Source organism: Osmerus eperlanus, chromosome 2, assembly GCF_963692335.1.
Source record: "Osmerus eperlanus chromosome 2, fOsmEpe2.1, whole genome shotgun sequence".
Classification (NCBI taxonomy): domain Eukaryota; kingdom Metazoa; phylum Chordata; class Actinopteri; order Osmeriformes; family Osmeridae; genus Osmerus; species Osmerus eperlanus.
The window spans coordinates 4,678,712-4,702,336 of record NC_085019.1 but is presented as its reverse complement, the minus strand read 5'-3'; the positions used below and the strand labels follow the sequence as shown (position 1 = coordinate 4,702,336).

The window sequence follows — 23,625 nt, the reverse complement described above, 5'->3', positions numbered from 1 at the left end:
CAATTGCGTGTTTGTTTTTCAGAATGTAAGAACCTATTTCCACATTCAACATAATAGGCCTCTTTTTTAGTTGTAGTTTTAGAAATAGCTCTAGCTGCATCAATTAGGGACACTACATTGCATGTATCTAGCTGACCAGACCCGTTGAAATTTATGCACAATCTAATTTATATATTCACATTCATATCCAATGAATCGCTTACGATTCATTGACGGGTGTGGAGAGGTCTAATTTCTCCAACGCATGTCAATCCCCAGAGGCTTCGCATCTTCTGTCGCCAAGGTAACAGACCTTTGGACGTTTGAGGGGTTTAGTCATCCTTCTTTGTAATGGACAATGTGGGCTCCTCCCTCCTCTGTGGTTACTGATGGAGAGAGGGAAGGAAAGGAGTGGCAACAGGACGGCAATCTACTCATCTGTCCAATTTCAGCTGCGCCACGGTTGTTTTGCGTCACGACTGGGCAAGTTATCTCAAATGTGACGCTTTCCCAAGGGGTCGCATGCTGCGGGGATCACCGAAGAGATCTTGCCACTTCTCGGCAGTTCAAAGACATTTTTTCCCCCAGTTTCCTCAGTAATAGGTCAGTCTAGCTCTTTATTCAGGAACTGATCCAAAACACACACACACTTCAGTGACGGAACTAATAAGGATCTCGGCTCTCGGACTTGTCGGCAGAAAGCTATAAAGGACTTACCTCTGAGGTAGGTGATAGTGGTGGATTCACCTCATATGAACCTGTATCCATTCAGCAAAATACAGATCCTCGCTCTTCGCAGTTTTACAGAGTGGCTGTGTTATTTTCAACATATAGACAATTGAATTGCCCTTTTAAGAAAGAATGTTTAGCACAACACCACTTTGTAAAGTACCGTAACCTACCCTTCAAATTGTACTAGTTATGTAATGAGACATGTTTTCGTAAGCAGATCTCATGCATCCTACAGTATCACATGAGGTAGCTTGAGGAAGCAAGAAGATAAGAAGACGGTTCACGTTATCCCCGTTTGTCATGCACGCACGCTGTCTTATGAATGAACCATAACACGTTTTTTTACTTTGAAGAACGATGCGAGAACCCAGTACAAAAACAGGCTGCAATAGTTTTATGTTGATTATCAGTGAGACGTATATTTATTGGAAAATAATTATGCCGAAATCAAATTCATGGAATTAGCCCTCAAATGCCGAAGATACTCTTGGCTGACCATTTTGTAGTGATCGTCACCTGTTGGATCACCTCGTGGATTCCCACCTCTGAAATTTAGCATAACATTTTTACGCGTAGTGAATGGTACACATAAGATTATGTCACAGGATTATCTGAATCCTCAAGCAATAATTAAATAGCATAATAAACTGTTTTTGTAATTACATCATATCCTTTTGCTCACATATTTCAACCGCAATTCTCTCTGCTGCTGAGGTTATGCCCTCTCTTCTTCAAACACAACACAACACATCCCTAACCCCCCTCTCTCCTTCTCCCCAAGCCCCTCTCACTCTCTCTATGTCCCTCTTTGCTAGTCAGACCATGGAGGAGAGTTCCCAGCATGCTATGCGAGGTCTGGGGCCCCTGCCCTGGTATGTGGGGGGGTCCCAGGTGCTAGGCCTGGCCTGTGTGGTGATCACAGGGGTGTGGATGGGTCACTACCGGGGGGGCTATGCCTGGGATGGATCCTCCCGGGAGTTCAACGTTCATCCCCTCTGCATGGTGCTGGGCCTGGTCTTCCTCTATGGAGATGGTGAGTTTCAGCCAAACAAACACATTAGTAGTAGTATGCAGACCCAGAGCACAGAGAGATTACGTCTACTCACATACAAAAATAATGTTTTTCTATTGTATCAGGAAGATGAATTGCTTGCAAACTGTTTACTGTTCCCCAGCAACAAACATCAGCCTTTGAAGGAAGCTGTGCTGTCTGATAGTCACTGTGGCTGTTATAGTAGTTGTAGCCTGGAGGTTCTGTCTGAACTATTAAATTAGTAAAATGCTAGGCAAAAGCTACACAGAGGCCCAGTCACAGACCCAACGGCTGTTTCAGGAAGACAGATCTGATGTTGTTAAACCAGAGCACTGATGTCTGACTGAAGCTTTTATTTGTGCATCTATGTTGGATTGTGCGTATGTGTTTCTGTGTGGTCATATGTGTGTATGTAAAAAAGGATACTGTGTGTGTGTGTCAAGAACGTTTGGTTGAAAATTCCCACATTGTGAAGACTTCCCTGTGTTGACTGATCACTTAGAGGCTTTGCTAAGGAATACTCTGTACGGTCACACCCAAAACAGAGCTCCTTTTTGCCCAACAACTAAACATGCCATTTACATTAATACCAATATACGTAGCTTCTCAAGTGTCGCTCTTGGCTGCCACATGGAGAAGCCTGCTAAACTTGTTATGAAGGTAATCATTTCAGCTGTAGCGATTCAATTCCAATCCCAGCTACGTCAATTAGATTAGGACAATAAGTGTAAAGGTCAGTGAGCCATTAGTGTGTGTGTGTGAGGCAGAGCTGTCCACACGGTGCTGGAAACACCCTGGGGACAGAGCAGGTGTCTGGAGACAAACCGACGATGGACAGACTGCTTTAGCCTTGGGTGATTCAGGTTTCTCTTGTTTACCCTTGTGACACTATTAAATAGTGTGTGTGTGTGTGTATACGTGTTTGTGTGTGTATCTGGGCAGTGTTTGTCTTACGTCATCGTTCTCTAACAGACCATAACGTAATCTAAACCTTGTCACTGTATGACTTCATGTAGTTTCTGCCAAAAAGCTGATGTTATTAGTGTGACCTTGGTAATTGCTCTCTTGACTGGAATCATGCCGTAGACTGAGCTGGTCAAGTGTGTGTGTATGTGTGTTTCAGACTGGGCTAGTCACAAGTATGTGTCTTAGACCGTGTTGAATGATCGTGGGGCTCACAACGAGTATGTGTTTGCGGCGCTGACCGTCTTTCGGATCAGCCCCTCAAATGTCTCACCTCTGACCCAAGTCACGCTCGGGGTCTCACGGTTTCCATAGGTTACGTGCGCGGAGATCACACGCTCGGCTTTGGGTTGGCTAGAGACTCTTGCGAGAATCCAACTACACCCAACCAACCCGTTACTTAAGGACACGACACCGCACCTACGAGAGAGAGTGAGCCTGAACAGCTGAATCTTCAAAACCCTGTTTCGCGTAAACACCAGTGCAGACAGATTATTTACTTCATGTCAAATTAGCTGGTCGCGATTCCCGGAGACTCACCTTGGTTATCGGCGTGGGGCGCTGTGTGTGTCTCTCAGATCCGGAGGGGGGTTTACAAGGGAGGACGGACAACGACTGTCTTTTCACATTTTTATTGTAAAATATAAGAAAACAATACAAAAGATATAGACCCTATCCTCCTCTGCAGAGGCGACTTGAAAAATAATAAAACGGGAGCCTAGTTCCGCAATTCAACAACTGTGAAAGTATCAACTCAACAAGACAGACTGTAACAGGACTCTCACTTAGACTGTGTCAGACTGTGTCTGAGACTCAGAGTGAGAGACTGTGTCTGGGGCAGCACTCGAAGTGCTCCCTTAACGTTAACACACACATCATATTTATATGCTTTCCTTATGTAGGTCATGCAGGGCACCTGTTCCTATGCACAGGAAACCTAGAGACTAATTCTCGAAATTTGGACAATGGACATAACGCATGTAGCCAACTGTCACGTATACTTCTATGTGGTCAGTCTCTAACATATCCTGTGTTCTAAGAAACCTATGGCTCCCTGTATTCTCTCCATGCAAGCCGTTTTCCAACCACATCCTATGCAGGCAGTTTCTAATAAATCCTAAACAAACAGTTTCTAGCTGTCATACAGAGGCCTCCTGTCTGAAACTTTACGCAAGACGTTTTAAAGCATCCTATCTAAATTGCACATCAGCAAGCAGTTGCTGATCCATAACAGAATGGAACATATTAAACATCTAAAACATATTGCAAGCTATTGCTAATCCATCCTGTCTAAATACACATATGGAAGCAACACATCCTATGCAAATACACATTTTATCTAGTAAGCATTTTTATTCATTATTTCTCCAAGCTGCATTCAAATGAAGGATCCTTAAGGATCCTTTGACAAAAACCTAATAAACATATTGTATATAAAAAAAGGATCCTTTGACAACCGCTCTCTAATCTCCCCATAATTGTGAGTCTGAAGACTGTGAAATTGTGCTGTTGAAGCTCTTCTGAGGGAACCTGACATGCATTTAGCTACTATGTAATCACATACCTCATAACTCTTGAGAATTACATATAAGATTTATATACTTTTAAAGAAAAATAATTGCATTGTTATGAAATATTTTTCTCTCTACAGCCATCCTAGTGTACAGGGTGTTCAGGAATGAGAACAAACGCAATGTCAAGATCCTCCATGCGGCCATCCACCTCCTTGCACTTGTCATCAGTATAGTGGGTAAGACCTGTGTGTGTGTGTTTTCCAAAACGTTAATGAATTGTGAACATTGTGAAAGGGCATAGATAAGGATGGGCTTTTGTGAATGGGGCTGCTTCAACCCATTCGCTAAAATCCCTATAGTTCTGACTGTTGACATCTCTGTCTCTTTTGCTCTTTTTTGCTCGCTCTCTCCCTCTCTCTAGGTATGGTTGCAGTGTTTGACTTTCACAGGACAGCAAACATCCCAAACATGTACTCCCTCCACAGCTGGTGTGGCATGGCCACCTTCGTCTTCTTCTGTGTTCAGGTGGAGACACAGACACACACACACACACACACACACACACACACACAACATGCAATTTTCCTTGTTCATGGGCCTGCATTAAATGGTTGGGATGGAGTATGGACAAAGCAGTGCTCTTAAGAAAAATGAATCGGCTAGCTTTGTATATTAATTTAGATCCTTTTCCTTCTCTTCTGACAAAATCATTTTCTAATCCTCTCTCTTCACTTATCCATTGTGTCTCTCCCCCATCCCTCTAGTGGGTGATGGGCCTAGCCTTCTTCCTGTTCCCCGGGCGTTCTAAACTTCTCTCTTCACTTATCCATTGTGTCTCTCCCCCATCCCTCTAGTGGGTGATGGGCCTAGCCTTCTTCCTGTTTCTAAACCTCTCTCTTCACTTATCCATTGTGTCTCTCCCCCATCCCTCTAGTGGGTGATGGGCCTAGCCTTCTTCCTGTTCCCCGGGGCGTCGGCCCGGCTGAGGAGCTGGTACCTGCCTCTCCACGCCTTCTTTGGCCTGGTGCTGCTGATCATGGCTGTGGGCACCAGCCTGCTGGGGATCACGGAGAAACTGCTCTTCAGCATCCAGTGAGTTATACTTCAGACTGCTTAGAGCGGAGGCAATCCATCCTGGCTGTAGCTGTCTAGATATTAGGATTGATTCTTTGCTGACACACCTGGGGCCTGTCCTTCAAAGCAAGTTAAGGATACACAGGATAAGGCTAACAACTGCAATCACGTATTGGCGTTGTCATAAGATATACCTTTATTTGTCCCACAATGGGGAAATTCGGGTCATGACGGTGGTTATAATCTCGTTAAGGTCAACTCAGGTTTTCCAGTCTAGCAATGAGCGTTATCCTATTAAAAGGGCAGTGTTTGCACCATATGACAAATCACAAACATGGACAGGTCTACCAGAGCCGCAGTTTAAACATGACGAGCAAGCTATAATAATAAACTAATTTAAACAGGTCTCAAGGGTAAACAAAGGTAACGATGGATCTGAAATCTACAGATTGGTTGGCGTTATCGCTGTGTGCTAGCTTGTTGACATAACTGCGTGTACTGGGTGTGTCCTTCCAGGAACACCTACTCCAAGTTTGACTCCGAGGGAGTCCTGGCCAACGTGCTGGGACTACTGCTGGTGGGCTTCGGGGTGCTGGTGGGCTACGTGGTGACACGGGAGGACTTCAGACGACCCCCCCACCCTGAAGAGGAGGCGTTGTCGGTGCACTTTAAGACCCTGACAGAGGGAGGGAGCCCCAACTCACCTTAGTAGAGCTGCTCTCCCTCCCTCTTCTAATCCCCCCCCTCCTGAAAATGGACGGCCGTTGTTTGTTTCCTGAAAACTTGATCCGAACCTTTGAAATGTTGTAGGTGGTACACAACCCCTCTGGTTCAGTAGCTGCCCTCAATCCAATTTCCTGTACTGAATGTGGACGGCTCACATATGCCCCCTAGTGTTCATAGATTTACACAACTGACTTAAACTGGTGTAACCATTTTAACAATCACACAAGTGCCATAAACCCAAATATATTGACAAGAAACGACCTCTGAAATTAAATGGATTATCTCCTGTTTCTCTTTTACAGTACTATAAATTACTTCTGAATGCTAAAGTGTGCCTTTGTCTTGGTAAGGCAGTGCCAAATACAAGCCAAACTGGGTCCACCAGATATTTTCTTGTTGCACTATTTCATAGGGTTAACATTGCTCCATTCACAGTTGAGAGATTAAGTGAGAAGTTTGTTGGAGAGCTGTCAGTAGTTTAGCTAGTGATAATCAGGTATAATTTACCAGGGTACTGTAAAAGGATCTGTCAGGGGAATGAGAAGTAGATGTTTCCACAGATAAGAAACAAACATTAATTCTAGCTTTCAGTTGATCAGCATAATGTTTGATGTTAGATTAAGAAGTAAACTCACGTTTCTGTAGCTGTATAAAGATGGATTAAGATAGTACTGGTGACATTGTTTTTAGTCTGATATTTTGAAGTATTCTTCATTGAGCTGTTGTGCATTCCTGTGTGCTTGATGTTCCTTTGTAAAGATCTGCCTGTGTCATACATTACATAAACACAGATTGAAAGAGATTGTGCAAATATTATAAACCGTGTATGAAGATGTAGTTCTGTTGTCCATATTGTAATGAATTAAGAAGGTTTGATTCCTTTTTGCTGCTTGTTTATTTGTATGCTCAGATGACTTCTTGTCTGAACACAGCCTGATGAACTGATGGAAATCCATTATCTTGCTTACCATCATATCATTATTAAAGTGGCATGCCTCAATTATTACACTGGCATTGGACTTGACTTGTCATTGTGTTAGTGTGAATCAGAGGCTTATATTGAAGTTGTATTCAAATAGAAGCCTGATGTACTAAATGATCCAGGGTTTTAGAACCATGATAGACATGCTATGACTATGAATGGATAGACAATGAGTCGTACAATGTTTTCATCTTTCTTTTCTTTGAAGTGGTAACCATTTTTAAATAAGTACATTATTTTCTCATACATACAGAGGATTGTACAGTTTACAATCGTTTAACTGGGTTTCAAAAAAGCGAACAAAGGAAAACGCATTCATGTTTTTATGACCTTCTGGTTTAAAACTTCACAACTCACATATACAGACAATGTACAGAGAATTCTGCTCAGCAAGCCCCCGGAAACTCTACGGTAACCAAAGAAAACTGAAAAAGCGAATATTTGCCAGAAAACATATTTTCCATCAGTATCCCTTCCTCTGCTCCTCCGTTCAAATACTGATTACCCAGAATCAATATTGTTCACCTGCAGTACAAACACGTGTTACATTATTGTACTACATGTTCATAGGAGCATGAGAGACAGAACAACCATGCATTTGAAATCAACACGACATGTACAGTCATTTACAGTCAACTCTATAAAAAAAGGATTTTGAAAATAAACACTATTTTGTGCCTCCTTCCCTCCTTATGTCCACTTGTCAGAGGAGGGAACTGACTAGAAGCTCCTCCTACTCCAGGAATCAGGCTCAATCATTGGATAGGCCTCCGAGATTGGCAGAAGGTGCGTCCAAGCAACAGGCTCATTCTGTAAAGTATTTCAATGGCGAAATGACTGGAGGGTCTTGCCGGTATACGTTAGTCTCTTTCAACTTTCTTGTTATCTTTGTTTATAAGGATGAACCAATGAGAGCCGAGAGAATACAGAAGAAATCCCCTCAACCCAAAACAGGCTCTCACTAAAAAATATATCAACAACATAAATAAATAAGTATGCATTGGCTTGAAAACAAACGTCAGAACGTCACTGATTTTCAAAGGCGAAATATTACAGCGAGACACCGAAAAATGGGAAATACAAACTGTAGGTGGAACATAGATGATAGTGGTTTGTGTGAACAGACTGAGAAGAGTCTGTTCTTCATAGCTCATTAAGTGCCAGACTGGAGTAGGGGTTGGGCTGTCACCAGACAGTGTCTACATGCTTCATTGTCAGGTTGCACTGAGCTGGATGAAGTCACACTATGTGGAGTACAGACAGACACACACCCCTGTATAACTGTCATTTATGTCAAAAAGAAACATTCTCATCACTTCCTTTGACAGCATCATCCTACTCAGATGAAAAAGGCACTGTGTAAAGGAAGTGTATCCCCAGACAAAACTTCAAATGATTAGGTAAATCTCTCAATGGATCAATACGCTGATATCTGACTGGCTGATTCCAGTTCAATTCCAGTTTTGGACCCCATTTCCCTCATGTAACACACAGGGCTTAACTTTGCACCCCTCCTTTCTTCCACAGGTGTTCCCTTGTTGATAGATGTGTTTAAAGGTTTTATATGGTGATAAAAACATGTATGTGCGACGTGGCTGTCAGGATCTGAACACAGTTAAAGCAGGTCAGCGTTCCTGTTTGAAGCTTCAAGAACTACAGCTTGGATGTGAAAACCGTTAAGCCATAAAGAATAAAACAACGATTGGTGAACCTGAAATTGATTTGAAACGGGTGCTCCTCAAGGCTTTCATGTCACCTCAGGAGGAAACCTTAGAAAATGCTAAAGGAAAACGGAAAAATATACAGTCCAACAGAAATATTCTTTTTTTGTTGTTGTTATTTTACAAACATAACTTAAATGATAAATATTCTTTTTTTTATTCCCTATGTACAAGTATGTTAAGGACAGTTGCAGTCCCGGATACAGCAGATGACAATGTTCTTACAGTCTGTCGTTATTGTGCCATTTTAGAGTAGGAGGCCTTAAGAGTTGGACTTCCATGGATGAACCAGACAGGCTCTGGACTGGCCTCAAACTACCCCAGGACAAGCAGTCCAAGGCTGGGGAAAGCAGAGTGTCCTGCCTGTTACTGGAGGCTCCCAGATTATAAACATAACATATCTTCAGATCGAAATGCTTTTCCCAAGGCCTTCCCTTTTTCATATCGACAAAACACCTAGGCAGAAATATTCTCAGTCTTTCTGAGTCATTGTGTTTATTTTACTTCCAAGAAAGAAAAAAATGTTTTAAACCCAGTGAAAATCTGAGTAAGGTACAAGGAGAGAGTGCTTCGGGGAGGAGAGGGTCGTAGCTTGGATGTTTATGAATGTACAGCAGTAGAAGTCATTCCTGTCAAAATATTGTCTCTCCGTGACTCAACAACGTCAGCAAGCCTCTTGTTTCTCTTCAGACTGTTGTGGGATGACTCATCAGTGAACGTCAGCAGGCCTGGCTTTCCTCAAGTGACAGTCTTTCTCCCTCCTCTCTCCTCCGCTCTCTCTCTCTCTCTCTCTCTCTCTCTCTCTCTCTCTCTCTCTCTCTCTCTCTCTCTCTCTCTCTCTCTCTCTCTCTCTCTCTCTCTTAGAGTTCGACTGGCACAGCATCTCCCATCTCGTCAACCCCTCACTGCGCCTCTCCCTCGCCCCCGTCTAGACGTTGGACTCTACAAAGGGTCTCTTTGGTTTGATGGGGGAGGTGGGCCCTTGCCTCTCCCTGGACTGTCTGTACTCGCTGTCCTGGTAGGCCTGTGCCACGGGCAGCGTCCGCGCCACCTTCACGTCCGGGTACGTCGGCGCCTGGCTCACTCTGCCCACGCCGTCGGACCGGCCGTCGCGGGCCCCGTTGGAGGGCGGCGGCTGGTAGTAGTCGTCATCGAGGAGGTGGCCGTTGTGGGCGTTGTTGGTGCGGTTGTAGTAGGCGATGTGGCTGAGGCCGGACGGCTGGTTGTAGCCGTGCGTGGCGGCCATGTTACTGGGCGACGTGGCGGGGCTGGTGACCACCGTGTCCAGCGACGACACGGCCCAGGAGCGGCCGGCGGCGGGGGGATGCGGCGGGATGTACTGGTGCGTCCGCGCCGTCTTGTCGATCACCCCCATGAAGGGCGTGTTCCGGGAGCGCAGCGCCTCGCCGGGGTACGTCCCCCCCACCACCCTCATGTCCATCGTCTCCGGGGGCGACACGGGCGAGAGGTCGTCGCAGTAAACCCCGACCCCGCTCTCGTAGGCCAGCTGCAGTGGGATCTCCATTTGCTGGGCCGAGGCCGAGGGCCGGAAGCCTGGGCCTAGGTTAGCAGCCGAGCCGCCGACGAGGCTGCTGCTGGAGGGGGAGAAACGCAGGCCCACGCTCTGGGAGTGGATGAGAGGTCTGGGGGTAGACATGTGGGGCTTGGGCTCCGAGGTGTTGGAGCTGATGGGCCGGCGCAGGCCGTGGTGGTTCTCAGGGGAGCCCAGCGCTGCCTGCCTCTCCAGCTCCATCTCCAGCTCGTGGGGCGACACAGGGTAATAGGCTGCTGATTGACTGCGGCTGATCTGGGGGGTCTGGCCGTACCTCGGCCCCCCTCCTCCTCCCCCAGGCCGATAGGCTGAAGAGGGCCTCTGATGAAGGGGGAGGTCATCCTCCATGGGGCCCCCGACCTGCTGGTAGAGAGCCCCTGCGCTCAGACTGGCCTGCACCTGAAGAGAAGGCCTTCCATCCAGGGCGCTGGGGTACCCCTCGCCCAGGTTAGGGTACACCCCCTCCCCCAGCTCGGCCAGGTCGGGGGGCAGGCGGGCCGACATGGAGTGAGCCATCTGGGAGTAGGCGGAGCTGCCCAGCACGGCGCTGGAGTGGGCGGACGCGCTGGGCTGGTTGGTGCGTATGATCTGGGCCTTGGCGGGCTGCAGCCACTGGCCCTGCTGGGGAGGGTGGGCCTGCTCCTGGAACGGGCCCTGGGAGGGCAGCTGGAAGGAGCGCTGGCTGGACATCTTGGACAGAGGAGACTTGGGCCGGCTCGGGTGCTGGTGCTCCGACTGGTAGCGGGCGGAGGCGGACTGGGGACGGTACATCCCCCCGGCGCTCTCCGAGGTGGGGCTGGCGCGGTACTGGGGCCCCCGGCGCAGCGGGGAGGGAGGGGGGCTGAAGTGGTAGGCGGAGGGCTGGTGAGCCGGGGAGGTGTGCGGGGGGCTGGGGCGGTAGTGGGAGCTCTGGTGAGTCGGGGAGAGAGACGGGGAGGAGGACTGGTACGCCTGGCGGGTGGGGGAGGACATGGCGGGGGGGCCGGGGCGGAACTCAAAGGCCTGGCCCAGGGAGGCCTGGCCTCCAGAGAGGTAGGGCGGGTCGCGGTGTCCCGGGGAGGGCGTCAGGCTGTGAGAGAGGGGCAGGACGGAGGGAGACGGGGAGGAGCGGGGCAGGGGGTCGCAGGGGGGCGGGGCCTCCATGTCTCTCTCCATGTAGTCCGCCTCCTCCTCCTCGTACAGCTCCTGGCCCGCCTCCAGCTCCGACGGGCAGGGGCGGGGCTCGAGGGAAGGGGGCGGGGCGTCGTCGGGGGGCAGTTCGAGCTCCTCCTCCACCTGGCGACACTCCTCCTCCACCCTCTGCAGCAGCCGCTGGATCTCTCGGTTGTTGGGGCAGAGGCGGGCGGCTTCACTCAGGTCCTCCAGGGCTGCGTGGAACTGCCTGGGGGGCGCAGGGGAGACACAGGGAGGGGGTGAGGCAGAGATGACCCAGGGACGACAAGGAAATACAAGGGTTTCACAGAGTAGAGGAGCAGAGAGACAGAGGAGTTTAGAGAGAAAGGAGTAGATAAAGAGTCGGTACAGAGAAGAAGCGTAGGAGAGAGACTGTTTGAGGACAGAATGTTAGAAGGAGGTTTTCAGAGTGAGAAGAGGAGGGGTTCGAGAAAGAAGACAGCGTGCACATAGTTTTTTTTTTTTTTTACTAACCTGAGAATATGATTCGTGTATTTGAGAATCTAAATAATTGTGTGATGGAGAGGATGAAAGATGAGAGAAGAGAGTGAGTCGAGAGGTGTAGGCAAGGCAGCCGGGTGAAAATATGTGTTAGATATGTGACTGTGAAGTGAATGTGAAGAACAAGAGCTGAACGTGTTTTAACACTGTCCTCAGAGCGGTCTGTTCAGACGCAGCTCAGTGATTCCACGTGGCGCTATCCTTCCTAAACATCTATATAAGTACATCCATACATGACCAGCCACAGTCAGCAGCAGTGAATTCATGGCATAAATGGAGTCACAAGGTGTAAACGGATGGATGTGGTGGTGGTGGTGGTGGATGCGTGGTGATTAAGATGCCAACAGACCAGTGACAGAGCTAGTCTCAGAGCCTGGTGCTCTGGTGATCTCACATTGATCTCTCACAGTAACATCAAATCAACCCAGTGTAGGAATCCCCCTCAAAAAGGGCAGAGGTCGAATGACACCGAGAGAGGCCAATCAGATCCTTGCAATTAGGCTCCTCCTCCCCCCACCCCCGCCCCCCGGTCTGCGCGCCAGGCCTACGCCACCCCTGTCTCTCCATTGCTATGGTTACCTGCTGCTGCGCTTGGCGCGGGCTCTGGCGTAAAAGGCCTCGTACGATTTGGATTTCAACTCTAGCGCCCTGGTAGCAAACTCCTCAGCCATCCCAAAGTCCTGCAAGCAACAACAGGCCAACAGTCATTCACAGAGCCACACATCCATGAGATGAGTCATAAAGGAGTCAAACATGGGTCATTCAAGAGTCATTCAAGAGTCAAACATGAGTCATTCAAGAGTCAAACATGGGTAACAGTTGAGGATGACAGGATAGAGGAGATAAGAGTTACCCCTTTAATGTAAAGCTGAATGATATGCAGATACACAAAAAGAAATACTATACAGTGTAACTCGACGTATCAAGTCCCACAGGAGACACATGGGAATATCTCTGAAGTCGTGAAGGTATCTTCAGTCAATAAAGAATAACAAAGGTGTAATAATATAAGTCCGTATCACATAGAGATGAGAAATGGGATTCTGCCGTTTGCAAATACACCAACCTATATATATATGGCTGACACTGTTAAAACCATATACACATAATCACCAAAGAAACAATAAACATTACATTTCAAAAAATCACATGAAATGTGCATTGCCAGTAGTACACTATGAAGCACACACACACACACAAACAAATACATACATACACAATAAAACCTGTGTTCCCCATCTCTCTGCAGGTGAACATTGACCATAGACCACCGAGACAGACCTGAACTAGTACCTTGCCAACTGGTGGACCAGAAGAAGACACAGACCAGAACCAAGCAAACCAGAGGAAGGGATGGAGGATGCAGGGCTATGTATGAAGCTATGTATTAACTGGTGTTAGCTGTGATGAGTCTTTAACTCCAGCAGGGGGCAGTGGTCCACCTGGCTGGTAGTGTTGATGACGGTGAGTGGCCGATACGGAGGAGTGCGTTAGATGTCACAATTAGTGCACAATCAAGTGAGTGTGTGTGTTTGTTCCATGTGTGTGTGTGTGTGTGTGTGTGTGTGTGTGTGTGTGTGTGTGTGTGTGTATGTATGTGTGTGTGTGTTACTCACGTTCATTTTCCTGCGGCAGCGTGACAGGTTGAGCAGCAGAGAGACCTTGAGCTCTCGGAAGGTTTTGAGGTCTTCGCTGAAACCTTCTCTGGGGAACTTCTTCAGGGCGTACTGGTACCTCTGGGCTGCCTCCTTCACTTTCCCCTTCTACACACACACACACACACACGTTGTAACACACACGTTACAAAGGTAGGTTAGTACAGACGTAATAGTCAGACAATAGTACTCATGACACAAAGGAGCGTACGCCACACTGCGCTGGAGCGCTCTTTGCTCTCAAAGTGTTGTGGTGTCAAATGCAACCAATGCTGAATTCTCTCTGTGTGACATCTAATAGGACTAATAGGACTGTTTAAAAGTCCTGAACGACCTCCGAGGTGGAGCTCTGGGTGTGGAGGGAGGAGGGGGCCTGACCTTGTAGAAGCCGTCGCCCTCCTCGATCAGCTTGCTGAGCAGGACGATCATGATGTCCGGTTTGGAGGTGGCCATCGCCCACGTGGCCGGGCCTGCCGCCGACGCGGTGCATTATGGGATAGGCCCGAGGAGAGGACGGAGGAGGTGATGATGACGGGAGGAGGAGGTAGAGGGGGCAGGCATAGAGGAGAGGGGACAATGAGCAGGAGGAAGGAGATATCTGGACAGGTCTACACAGGGACCCGGCCCCCGATCACACTTTGGTTATCAGCATAGAGCTGGCTGTGAGGGCCCCCCCCCCCCCCCGGTTTTGAACTGTCTTCTGATCTGCACCTCACGTGGTTGGACTTATGGAAACGTCTGGGGGGTGGGGGAGGGGGAGTGTGGGGGGAAAGGACCTCACTTCTGTTGCGGAACGAAACGGTGGACTGGAACTGGGTGCGTGGCGTTCGGCTGCAGCTCGATACGCAGCCACGCGTGGTTGTCTTAGGCAGCCGCATGCTGCGCAGGGAGACACGGACGAACACAAGCCATGCTGGAGCACTGACAGGCGGGGGGGGGGGGGGGGGGTCACACGGTCACATGCACCACCGCCCTCCCACCAGCAGGGGTCATGCCAGAGCCGGAGTGATCAGAGGTTAATATGTTTGACCCCAGTGGAGGTAGAGAATGAGGACAGACACCAACACACACACACACACACACAAACACACACGCGGAGGTGACAGATGAATGGGATGGAGCCATTTTAGACTGGGTGACTTGGATCATGTTCAACTTGAATCACGGAAATCACAGACCACACATAGAAACAGAGAGAGGGGGAGGGGAGGTAGGGAAACGGGAGTGAAAAAGAGAGAAAAGAACAGGCAAAACAAAAAAGAGATTAAGGGAGGCAGAGGAAGATACATAAGAATAGATGAGTCAGCTTGTGAGAGAGGTAAAGAACGAGAGACAGTGCGTGAGAGGAGAGAGAGAGAGGTCGACAAGCAGGGCGAGAGCGAGGCACAGTAAAAGAGAAACGGGGGGGGGGGGGAGGTAAAGTGGCTGTTACCTCGGGGTCGAGTGGGGAGCGTCTGATATCCTGATTAGTGAAGGAGGCGGAGTCAGGAGGGGCGGGGTCGGGGGTTTCAATTGCCGTGTTAGAGCAGGGGTTTATGAAGGTAGGATGTTAGGAAAGGAAGGATGGAACCAACCCATAGGAAGACCCCCAGGAGTCCCAGAAGTAAAAGGATGAGTACATTAGTATGTGGGTGGGACAGAGTGAGAGAGAGAGACAGGGAGCAGGGGGGGAAATGGCGTGGAGAAGAGAAGGCAGAGGTGGGTTGTTGGAAGTTAGAGAAGTGAGTTAGCAAAGGAGTGCAGCAGCAGTGAAGCAGTGGCAGTAGTAGCAGGTGTGGTGAGGGGGGGATGGGGGGACTAGGAGCCAGCTACCATGGTAAGCATGGAGGGCAGGAGGGGGGGGGGGGTAGCAGTCTGACTGGGAGAAGCATACACCTTCAGAGTAGGAGGGATTCAGGGAGCAGGGTGTCCAGCCATGTCAGCAGTCCATAGACCGAGAGCCACTATCTCTCCAGGTAAAAAAAAGTATTCAAACACTGCCAGAGAACCCTGTCTTAAACCTAGTGGATCTTCATCTGAAGCAAACACTAGACTGGATTCAGCACAGAAGAAAAACTGAGAAGGTAAAACCATTTATTTTCCTCCATAGGTTTGATGAACCGATCTCAGCTAGACTACGAAACATTCCCCCAGCCCCGGTGGCCCCCGGCGGCCCCAGGTGGTCAGGTCCGTACCTATCTTGGCTCCCTTCTTGAGCAGGGCCACCACCACCGAGGTGTTCCTGCAGCCCACGGCCCGGTCCAGAGGCCTCATCCCGCTGTAGTCCACGTGCTCTATCATGGCCCCGTGCTCCACCAGGTACTGGACCTGCACACAGACAAGCAGGGGCTGACTGGTGCTATTCTGGGATGGCTTAGGTGAAGTTCTATGGGTGTGTGTGAAACCCTCAGTGGCATTGCTTGTAAAAAATACAAAAAGCGATATGAATTTCGATTGAGATGTTTTGATTTGGATCTACTCGGAGGCATCGTCAGTAACCTGGTTCTTTAGAGGTAACAGGTAACCGAGAGCGTAAGTGTAGTCGGCCGTTGATGACTCACCACTTCGGGGTCTCCGTAGAAGGAGGCGAGGTCGAGGGGCGTGCGTCCGCTCTTGTCGGCGTGGGCCGTGGCTGCGCCCCTCTCCACCAGGGCGCGGACCAATGGGAGGTGTCCTTTGAGACACGCCCAGCTCAACGCCGTGAGGCCTTCCTTGTCCATCAACGCAATAGATGCACCTGCGAGCAAAGGTCAGGGGTCATGTTGTCAAGGCAGCCAGTGTTAAGACTCATCTTTGACCCTTTTCATGCATGACAACCAAGTGTTCAGTATGATCTTATCTGTTAACACGGAACAGCCTGGCGGTGACCTCTGACCTTGTGCCAGCAGGAACTCTGCAGTGCCCAGGTGTCCCTCAGAGGCCGCCATCATCAGCGGCGTGCGGCCTTGCTTGTCGGCCATGTTGACGTCCGCCCCGTGGTTCAGCAGTAGGTCCACAATCTGTGACAGACCGGAATAAAATCGAGGGTCAAAGGGGGAGCCGAGGCTAACTAAGTCGCTTCACCCTCTCTAACGAATTCTCTTAAACCGCAAACGTGGAACCTCTCTGATGTGATATGACAGGACTGCGAACCGATTCTTGGGAGGAGGGTCAGGCTTGCACCCATCCAGTCGTGTTCGATCAGAGATGACCTCGGAGATAGCTAGGAGGGGCGGCTAGGAGGGGGGGGAGAGGGCTCCAGTAGTGAGGCTGTGCTAGCCTGCTGGGCTAGCTGCTGCCTGGTACCCACCTGCCAGTGTCCCTGGCGCACGGCGCTGAAGAGGGGGACGATGCCCCGGCGGTTGGGCTGCCCCACGGCTGCCCCCTGCTCCAGCAGCAGCCGGCACACATCCAGCTTCCCCCTGCCTGCTGCCGCAGTCAGAGCTGGGTAGGGGGGTGGTGGAGAGAAAGGGAGAGGGCAGGGGGAAGAGGGGGGGAGTGGAGAGCGAGAGAAGGGGGTGGTGGAGAGAGACAGATTGAGAAGGGATGGGGAAGAGAGAGTGAGAGTACCAGAGATTTAAAACAAATAATATAATAATTAAAGGTTGAGAGAAATATGCTCCTTGATGTGTGTTTGTCACGTCATGGTGGTGTGGTAGGAGAACCTACCGGTCTCTCCCCACAGGGTGTCAAAGCTGTTGATCTGGGCCCTCTCCTCTTCCTCCTCATCCTTCTCTGGCAGGTCCAGCAGGTAGGAAGCAATCTGGACAAAACACACACAGCACAGGTGTAGGAATTAGGAACACCATCCTTGCTGTTATAAAGACTCATTAAAAGCATTAGCGTCTGAGCCTTTGTGTTATTATGTCTTTGTGTTCTCCATATCGATGTGTGTATGTATGTGTGTGTGTGTACCTCTGTGTAGCCCATGCTAGCAGCAGCGATGAGGGCCTGCTGGACAGCGTGGCTCTTGGTGAAGGCTCCTGGCGGCTGGCCGTCAGGGTTCCAGTCACACTGCACCAGTAACTTGACCACCTCCAGGTGTCCCCTCAGCGCGGCGTGAACCAGCGCACACTGACCGTTCCTGTCCAGATGGTCCACCTGCACACACAAAAGGAGGGATCGTCAGAATACACGCGACATGGAATACTTCCTATCTCTACACAGCTGATCTAGCACTGTCAAATCTGCTGATGTGGCCTGACCTTGGCCTTGCGCGAGCAGAGCGTGGTGACGATGGCCAGGTGTCCGGCGGCGGAGGCGTATCCCAGGGCGGTGAGGCCGCTGTCAGACTCGCCGTCCACGTGCGCCCCGTTCTCCAGCAGCAGGCCTGCCGTCTCCACGTAGCCCAGGTGGGCGTGGACACACAGCACGGGGGCGTTGTTCAGCACCTCGGACCGGTAGTTCACGTTGGCCCCGCCCAGAATCAGCAGGCGGCTCACCTAGGAAGAAGAGACGGCTGTGATTGGCTGAAGTTGCTTCGAGGTTTCTGTGTGTGTTTGTCGTGTGGTTCTTAGCTGAGACTAGCAGCTCTAGTGTGTACAAGTGTGTGTCCAGTACCTTGATGTTGGGTGTGTAGAGGTTCCGTAGAGAGGCCAGCGCCGTGCTCAGCCCCTCTGTGCTGTAGGAGACCCACAGCCCCTGCAGGACAGAGGAGGAGACCCCGACTTTCTTGCTCAGGCCCTGGGGGGAGGAGAGGGGAGGAGGTTAAGAGTTGGATAAGCCAGTCAGGATTATGATAAACACAGTCCTTGATAAAAAAAAAAAAAAAAAAAAAAAAAAGAAATCAGGTGCTTGACCCTGTACTTCGGGTATTATGTGTTTTTACGTTTTTGGGGTATTATGTTTAGGCCTCCTTTCTTTGCACCAGCCACCTTGCTCCTGTACCTCCAACAGACAGACAGGGCTGTAAGTGCAGTACCTTGAAGATGTGTGCTTTGAGGATGTGGTGTCCCATCTCGATGGTCTGCTGCCGGTTCAGCTTGCCGTCCTGCCTGGAGAACCAGAAAGCCAGCAGGGTGTGTCCACTCCGGGGGTCGCACAGGAACTTGGTCTTCTCTCCTTCCTCCCTCCATATCAGCCACTCCCGGAAGGAGGGGTGCGTGAACATGCGCGTCCCGTCCCGTCTGCGAATCAGGAAGGGCGAGAGCTGCTCCACGCGCTGCTGGAAGTCCTCCCAGTCCAGGCCGGGGCCGCGGATGACGCCGGCGTTCACCGCCCCGTACACCTGCTCGTCTGTGAGGGGGTGGAGCGAGGCCACGGCCACGTTGAGCAGTGGGAGGGCGCGTTCGAAGGAGGACTGCGTGGGGAAGCGCATGTTGAGCTGGAGGAGGTAAATCTCAGCCAGGCTCACCGGCACCACCTAGTGGATTGGAGGGGAAGTCAAATGAGCGCATTTGATTATGTTTGACAGTATTATAAAAATAAAATAAATGATAACTATAGCTCATATAGAGTATTTATTATATGTTTGGATGATGTATTCTAAGTTTAGACAGGCAGCTGGGGATTGTAGATGGGAGCAGGACCAAATAATTCCAATGTACCTGTATCTGTTCTTGTTATAAATGGCAAATAAACGTGAAACTTGAAATAAATAAAAACCAGCCGGTCACCAACCAGAAAATGGTTCAGAACCATGGAATTTCTGAAATGTGTGTGTTCCATCCAGTCAGGGGGTGAATGTGTGTGTACCTTGAAGCTGGAGCTCTTCAGTACCAGGTATCCCTTCTCTATGAGGTCCAACGTGAGCTTCAGGTACAGGTAGGACCCTCGGCTCAGGGCCTTCAGGTGGGCGCTCAGCTTGGTGAAGGCTGCGTTGTCTAGACGACCGTTGAGTGACACGTTACTCTGGATTTCGACACTTCCCTGGATACGCTGGAGCAGGTAACCCTGGAGACAGGGAGGAAGGAGGGGGGACATCCCAACACAGTCACAGTGAGTGAGGGCGGAAGTTTGTAAGACAATGTGGGTGAATAAGTGTGCGTGTGCGTGCGTGCGTGAGACCGACCTGCAGGTCCTGGTCGATGGCGTCACTCTCCTCCAGCCTGTCCAGAGACACGTGGTGGAAGGGCAGCCTGTTGGTGATGTCCTGGAAGGAGAACACAACAGTAAATAAAAGCGACTCTCTACAGTCTCTCGTGATGAGGTGTGTGTGAGAGAGAGACTGTGTGTGTGTGTGTGCTGGAGCCCACCTGGAGCGAGGTGCGTACCGTGACCACCAGTTTCAGCCAGGGGGGGAAACGCTCCATGGTTTTACACAGGAAGGAAGTGATGGTGTCTCCGTAGTCCGGCTTGTGAAACTCCGCTTCGTTCAGCCCGTCGATCAAGATGATCAAGTCCTCCTCGCAGCCTATCTTCCTCTCTGTAACAGGTACGCAGATATCAAACAGGGTTGTGCACGCCCAACACCAGAGCTCCTAAATGGTACCAACCCTAACAACAACAAACACGGCATCCATCAACCTCGACTCGGGGAGGGGGGGGGGGGTTACCCTGCGACCCCCCGACCCCCAGCAGACTGACCTCTGTGCAGGGCGTCCAGGGGCTCCAGGACGCCCCTCCTGAAGGCCGCCAGCGGGTCCTGCACGCAGGAGCGCAGGCTGAGCGTGCTCTGTAGGTGCGGCTCCCTGAGCAGCTGCTCGCGGTAGGCCAGGAGCTGAGGAGCCCGGCACAGCAGGGCGGCCACGTTGTGGACGAACTCCGGCACCAGGCAGGTGTAGGCGTTGTCCGCCTGGCAGTAGTGGTAGGCCACCACCTGGGGGGGCCACAGGGAGGGAGGGGACACAGAGGGAAGGCGCGTCACGACCGGGTGTCTCCGTGTCGGCGTTTGCCGCGTCTAGCCGTGCCTACGCCTCGGAATGTGTGGTGGTGCTTTGCTTGGAAAGCGAACCGAGTCATTTGTACTGAGGACTCGCAGTCTCAGTTGCAGTCTTGCAGTTGTCAAGTCCAACTGTAATGTTCACTGATGACTAACCAAACCCACAGCCCAGACAGAGGCTAGGAAAGAGCAAAACAACAGCTACTCCAGTTGCAAACAAAATATCTTCAATATTTAATGGAGTGCTTCTCAATATTTTATCAGTGTGCTGAGAATATAATGAAGGCGTCTACTTATGGAAGCGCCGTGTCTGAGCGCCGGCACTGTGAGAAGTGATATAACTGGCAGTAGGACCCTGGGGAGGAGGACCAGCATTCTCAGCCAGAACCCAGATCCGCTCAATAGGATACCAACTAGCAGAATCCAGAATCTATGACGTTTCCCTGGATACAGATTTGCGCGTCTTAACGATTTTACAAATTGACATTTTCTCCTCCAATCAACCATGCGAGACACTGCGGACAGAGAGAACGTGAGAGGGAGGAAGGAGGAGAAAGACCCGCCTTGAATATGTAAACAGTGTCGAGGTCTACTCTGCCATACCGGGTACCTGAGGGAGCTGTGTAGCTGAATAGCTGAGTCTACTGCCTTGGAGGCTTCAGTCAACCACTTCCCTTCTGAACAGAGCCAGTTACATATCTCACTACTCCAGGGGTCAGGCACTAAATCAAGAGATATATGCCTCTGGACACATCTGAAAGTAGGGATACTTTGGGTGTGTCGGTGGACGTCTGAAGTGTTTCGCGCGTGTGTGTGTGTGTGCGCTGGGGGGGGGGGGGTCAACCTCTGGGTCCGTCTCTTATTAAGAATGCATTGGGCTAAGGGGATCTAATGGCCTGACTGGAACACAGCTCCCTTGGCTTATGAATATTACATGACACCACAGAGAGGGCCAGAAAGACAGAGTACGTAGAGAGAGAGAGAGACAGAGAGACAAAGAGAGAGAGAGAGAGACAAAGAGAGAGAGAGAGAGAGAGAGAGAGAGAGAGAGAGAGAGAGAGAGAGAGAGAGAGAGAGAGAGAGAGAGAGAGAGAGAGAGAGAGAGTCAGAGAACAGCTTGGATTATGCTCGTCTGTCTGGCATTTCACACTTCTAAAGTTCATGACCCAGGGAGTGTACCTAGCATGGATGCACTGGCAGGGATCAACATTAAAAAAAATTGAAACTTACTGGCCCCAAGACAATTTTTACTGGCCCCCCCTCCAAAAGTTGTAATTTATCATTGTTACAACAAAACCAAAGACTTATAAGTTGTGTTATTCTGTTAACATGTTTAACCATTTATTAAACACATCCTGGATATAAAAACAACAAAAGTGAAATCACATTTCTAGTGATAAAAAATAAAAAGGTAATAGTCAGCAAAACAATTGACTTTTAACCTCAAACGTGACGTGCTCTCTTCCCTGCTGACAGCCATCTCTGCACAACTCTGGCTGAAACTGAAACTTCTGGTCCCTCAATGCTAATATATAAAAGCTTCCATAGCATTTCATCAGTATGATACTAAGTACCCAAGTCGACACCATTCTTCTGCTGCAGTTCAATAGCCTGGGGGAACGAGGCGAACGGCTGGCCCGTCTTAATTACGTGATATGCCGTTGTTATAAATCGTGCAATAACACGATGGGCATCTACATTTAAATTCCTGACCAGCACGGTCAACGGCCTGGAAGATGGATTGTCAACCATCCGCTTAGCTGTCACGAAAACCAGGTGCTGTCTGCTAGCATGGCTGGTCAGGTATTGTTTTCGAAAATTGTCGGTGCCTCTGTAAAATGTAAAAATATCCACTTTTGTCTGCTTTAGACGGGAACATACGACAGACGACACAGTGCATCTTCGTTCCATAAAAAACGTTGCTTCCGTTTGAGCTCGTAGCTCTATGCTGCCATCTTCATTTTATTGTCTCGCGCCAGTTGTTAAAAAATGTATCGAGATTAGAGAATTACAATTTGACAACCACTCGTCACTCCTCAACTCTTGATTTGCCAAATGTGCGCCCCACGAGCTGCAAAGTTATTTATGCATTTAGCAGATAGCAAAACATATGAAGGATGTTAACTTTTACAATGCGCTTTTTTTTTCAATCAATAATTTGCAGTGGCCCGATCGGGCCAGTGAGTTGCTAGTTTAACTGTCCCGACGTTACTTTTTACTGGCCCCGGGCCATCGGGCCATCGTTATTGTCGAGCCCTGACTGGTAAAGACCACGCCCGGGTTCTAAATACTGCACTGATTTGTCATCCTCCAAGACATCCTGTTTCTGCTTGACCACCCAACCACCCAGCCAGCCAGCCACCCAACCACCCAGCCAGCCAGCCAGCCAGCCACCCACCTGGGAAGCCAGTCTCCTGAGGGCCTCCTCCTGGCGGCGTCTCATCTCTGGGGTGCCCGGGCAGCTGCCCCCCAGGGTGCCATGGGAGTGCTGGGTCTGGTTCAGGGGCAACGTCTCTCCATCTACAACACACAAACACACACACACAAACACACATTTAGAATGACAACAACGACAGCTACACTGGTGGAAGGAATGAGCTAAACACACATTGTGTGTACACACCAACTGCATGTACACACAAGCGCACACACACACACACACACAAGCGTACGTTTGGGTGATGCATGGGGACTGTCCGAGGCAATCTGCCTCATGCGGTTGCCATGGCAGCTGAGTGCGACCAGCCGCGAGATGATGGCTGTCTTGCCGAAGCCCACGTTGCCAACCACCACTACCCCACGATTGGCTGCTGGGTCGTCACCACGGAGACGGGCGTCTACTTCCTGGAATAGCCACTCCCTCCCGGTGAAGAGCGAATCAGAGGTCAAGCTTGGCACCTCGAAGAGGAGGGGCTTCAGGGCAATGTCAGGTGGTCGGTAGGGAGCAAATCGCACTGCGGCATGAGAAGAGAAAACAGTTAAACACAACGCTCACTACACTGTCCCTGACACGATGAGAGGGAAGCAAAAGTGTTAACTGTATTTACTCTAACGCTGATATTTTGGTGCAGTGTCCATTTTCAACCCAAAGGGGGTGCTGTGCATCTACACTGACAGCGCATGGTAAACTCCAGTTATCTGGATAAGGGGTAATATATTAAGAGTGAAATGAAATAGCCATATGAACTGCCTGATTAGACACGGAACATGTTCCATTCAAAAGGTTATCGGAGGGGTTGTCA

At 49.9% G+C, this 23,625-nt stretch overlaps 2 protein-coding genes across 3 annotated transcripts in view; one reads left to right on the top strand and one right to left on the bottom strand.

The window, feature by feature from the left end:
* Positions 1 to 282: 282 nt before the first annotated feature.
* On the top strand, positions 283 to 7,035 carry LOC134007973 (transmembrane ascorbate-dependent reductase CYB561). 2 transcript variants are annotated; one of them, XM_062447761.1, is made up of 6 exons: positions 283 to 703; positions 1,527 to 1,744; positions 4,359 to 4,457; positions 4,643 to 4,746; positions 5,156 to 5,313; positions 5,812 to 7,035. In XM_062447761.1, exons 2-6 carry the CDS (start codon positions 1,534 to 1,536, stop codon positions 6,002 to 6,004), a joined length of 765 nt encoding a protein of 254 aa, XP_062303745.1. In that variant the 5' UTR covers positions 283 to 703; positions 1,527 to 1,533; the 3' UTR covers positions 6,005 to 7,035. The 2 variants fall into 2 exon arrangements, with proteins under 2 accessions (XP_062303745.1, XP_062303742.1); XM_062447758.1 differs by having other exon boundaries at positions 286 to 703; positions 1,531 to 1,744.
* A 162-nt stretch (positions 7,036 to 7,197) lies between these two features.
* The window catches only part of LOC134034222 (protein TANC2-like), a 76,857-nt gene continuing 60,429 nt past the window's right edge, over positions 7,198 to 23,625 (bottom strand). The window contains 19 exon segments of the mRNA XM_062478616.1: positions 7,198 to 11,657; positions 12,530 to 12,630; positions 13,567 to 13,713; positions 13,984 to 14,075; positions 15,780 to 15,912; positions 16,146 to 16,321; positions 16,460 to 16,583; positions 16,874 to 17,007; positions 17,233 to 17,326; positions 17,479 to 17,664; positions 17,769 to 18,005; positions 18,124 to 18,246; positions 18,485 to 18,925; positions 19,258 to 19,455; positions 19,574 to 19,654; positions 19,758 to 19,927; positions 20,089 to 20,320; positions 22,782 to 22,903; positions 23,056 to 23,337. Coding sequence (XP_062334600.1) covers positions 9,653 to 11,657; positions 12,530 to 12,630; positions 13,567 to 13,713; positions 13,984 to 14,075; positions 15,780 to 15,912; positions 16,146 to 16,321; positions 16,460 to 16,583; positions 16,874 to 17,007; positions 17,233 to 17,326; positions 17,479 to 17,664; positions 17,769 to 18,005; positions 18,124 to 18,246; positions 18,485 to 18,925; positions 19,258 to 19,455; positions 19,574 to 19,654; positions 19,758 to 19,927; positions 20,089 to 20,320; positions 22,782 to 22,903; positions 23,056 to 23,337 — 5,078 coding nt within the window. The 3' untranslated portion in view covers positions 7,198 to 9,652.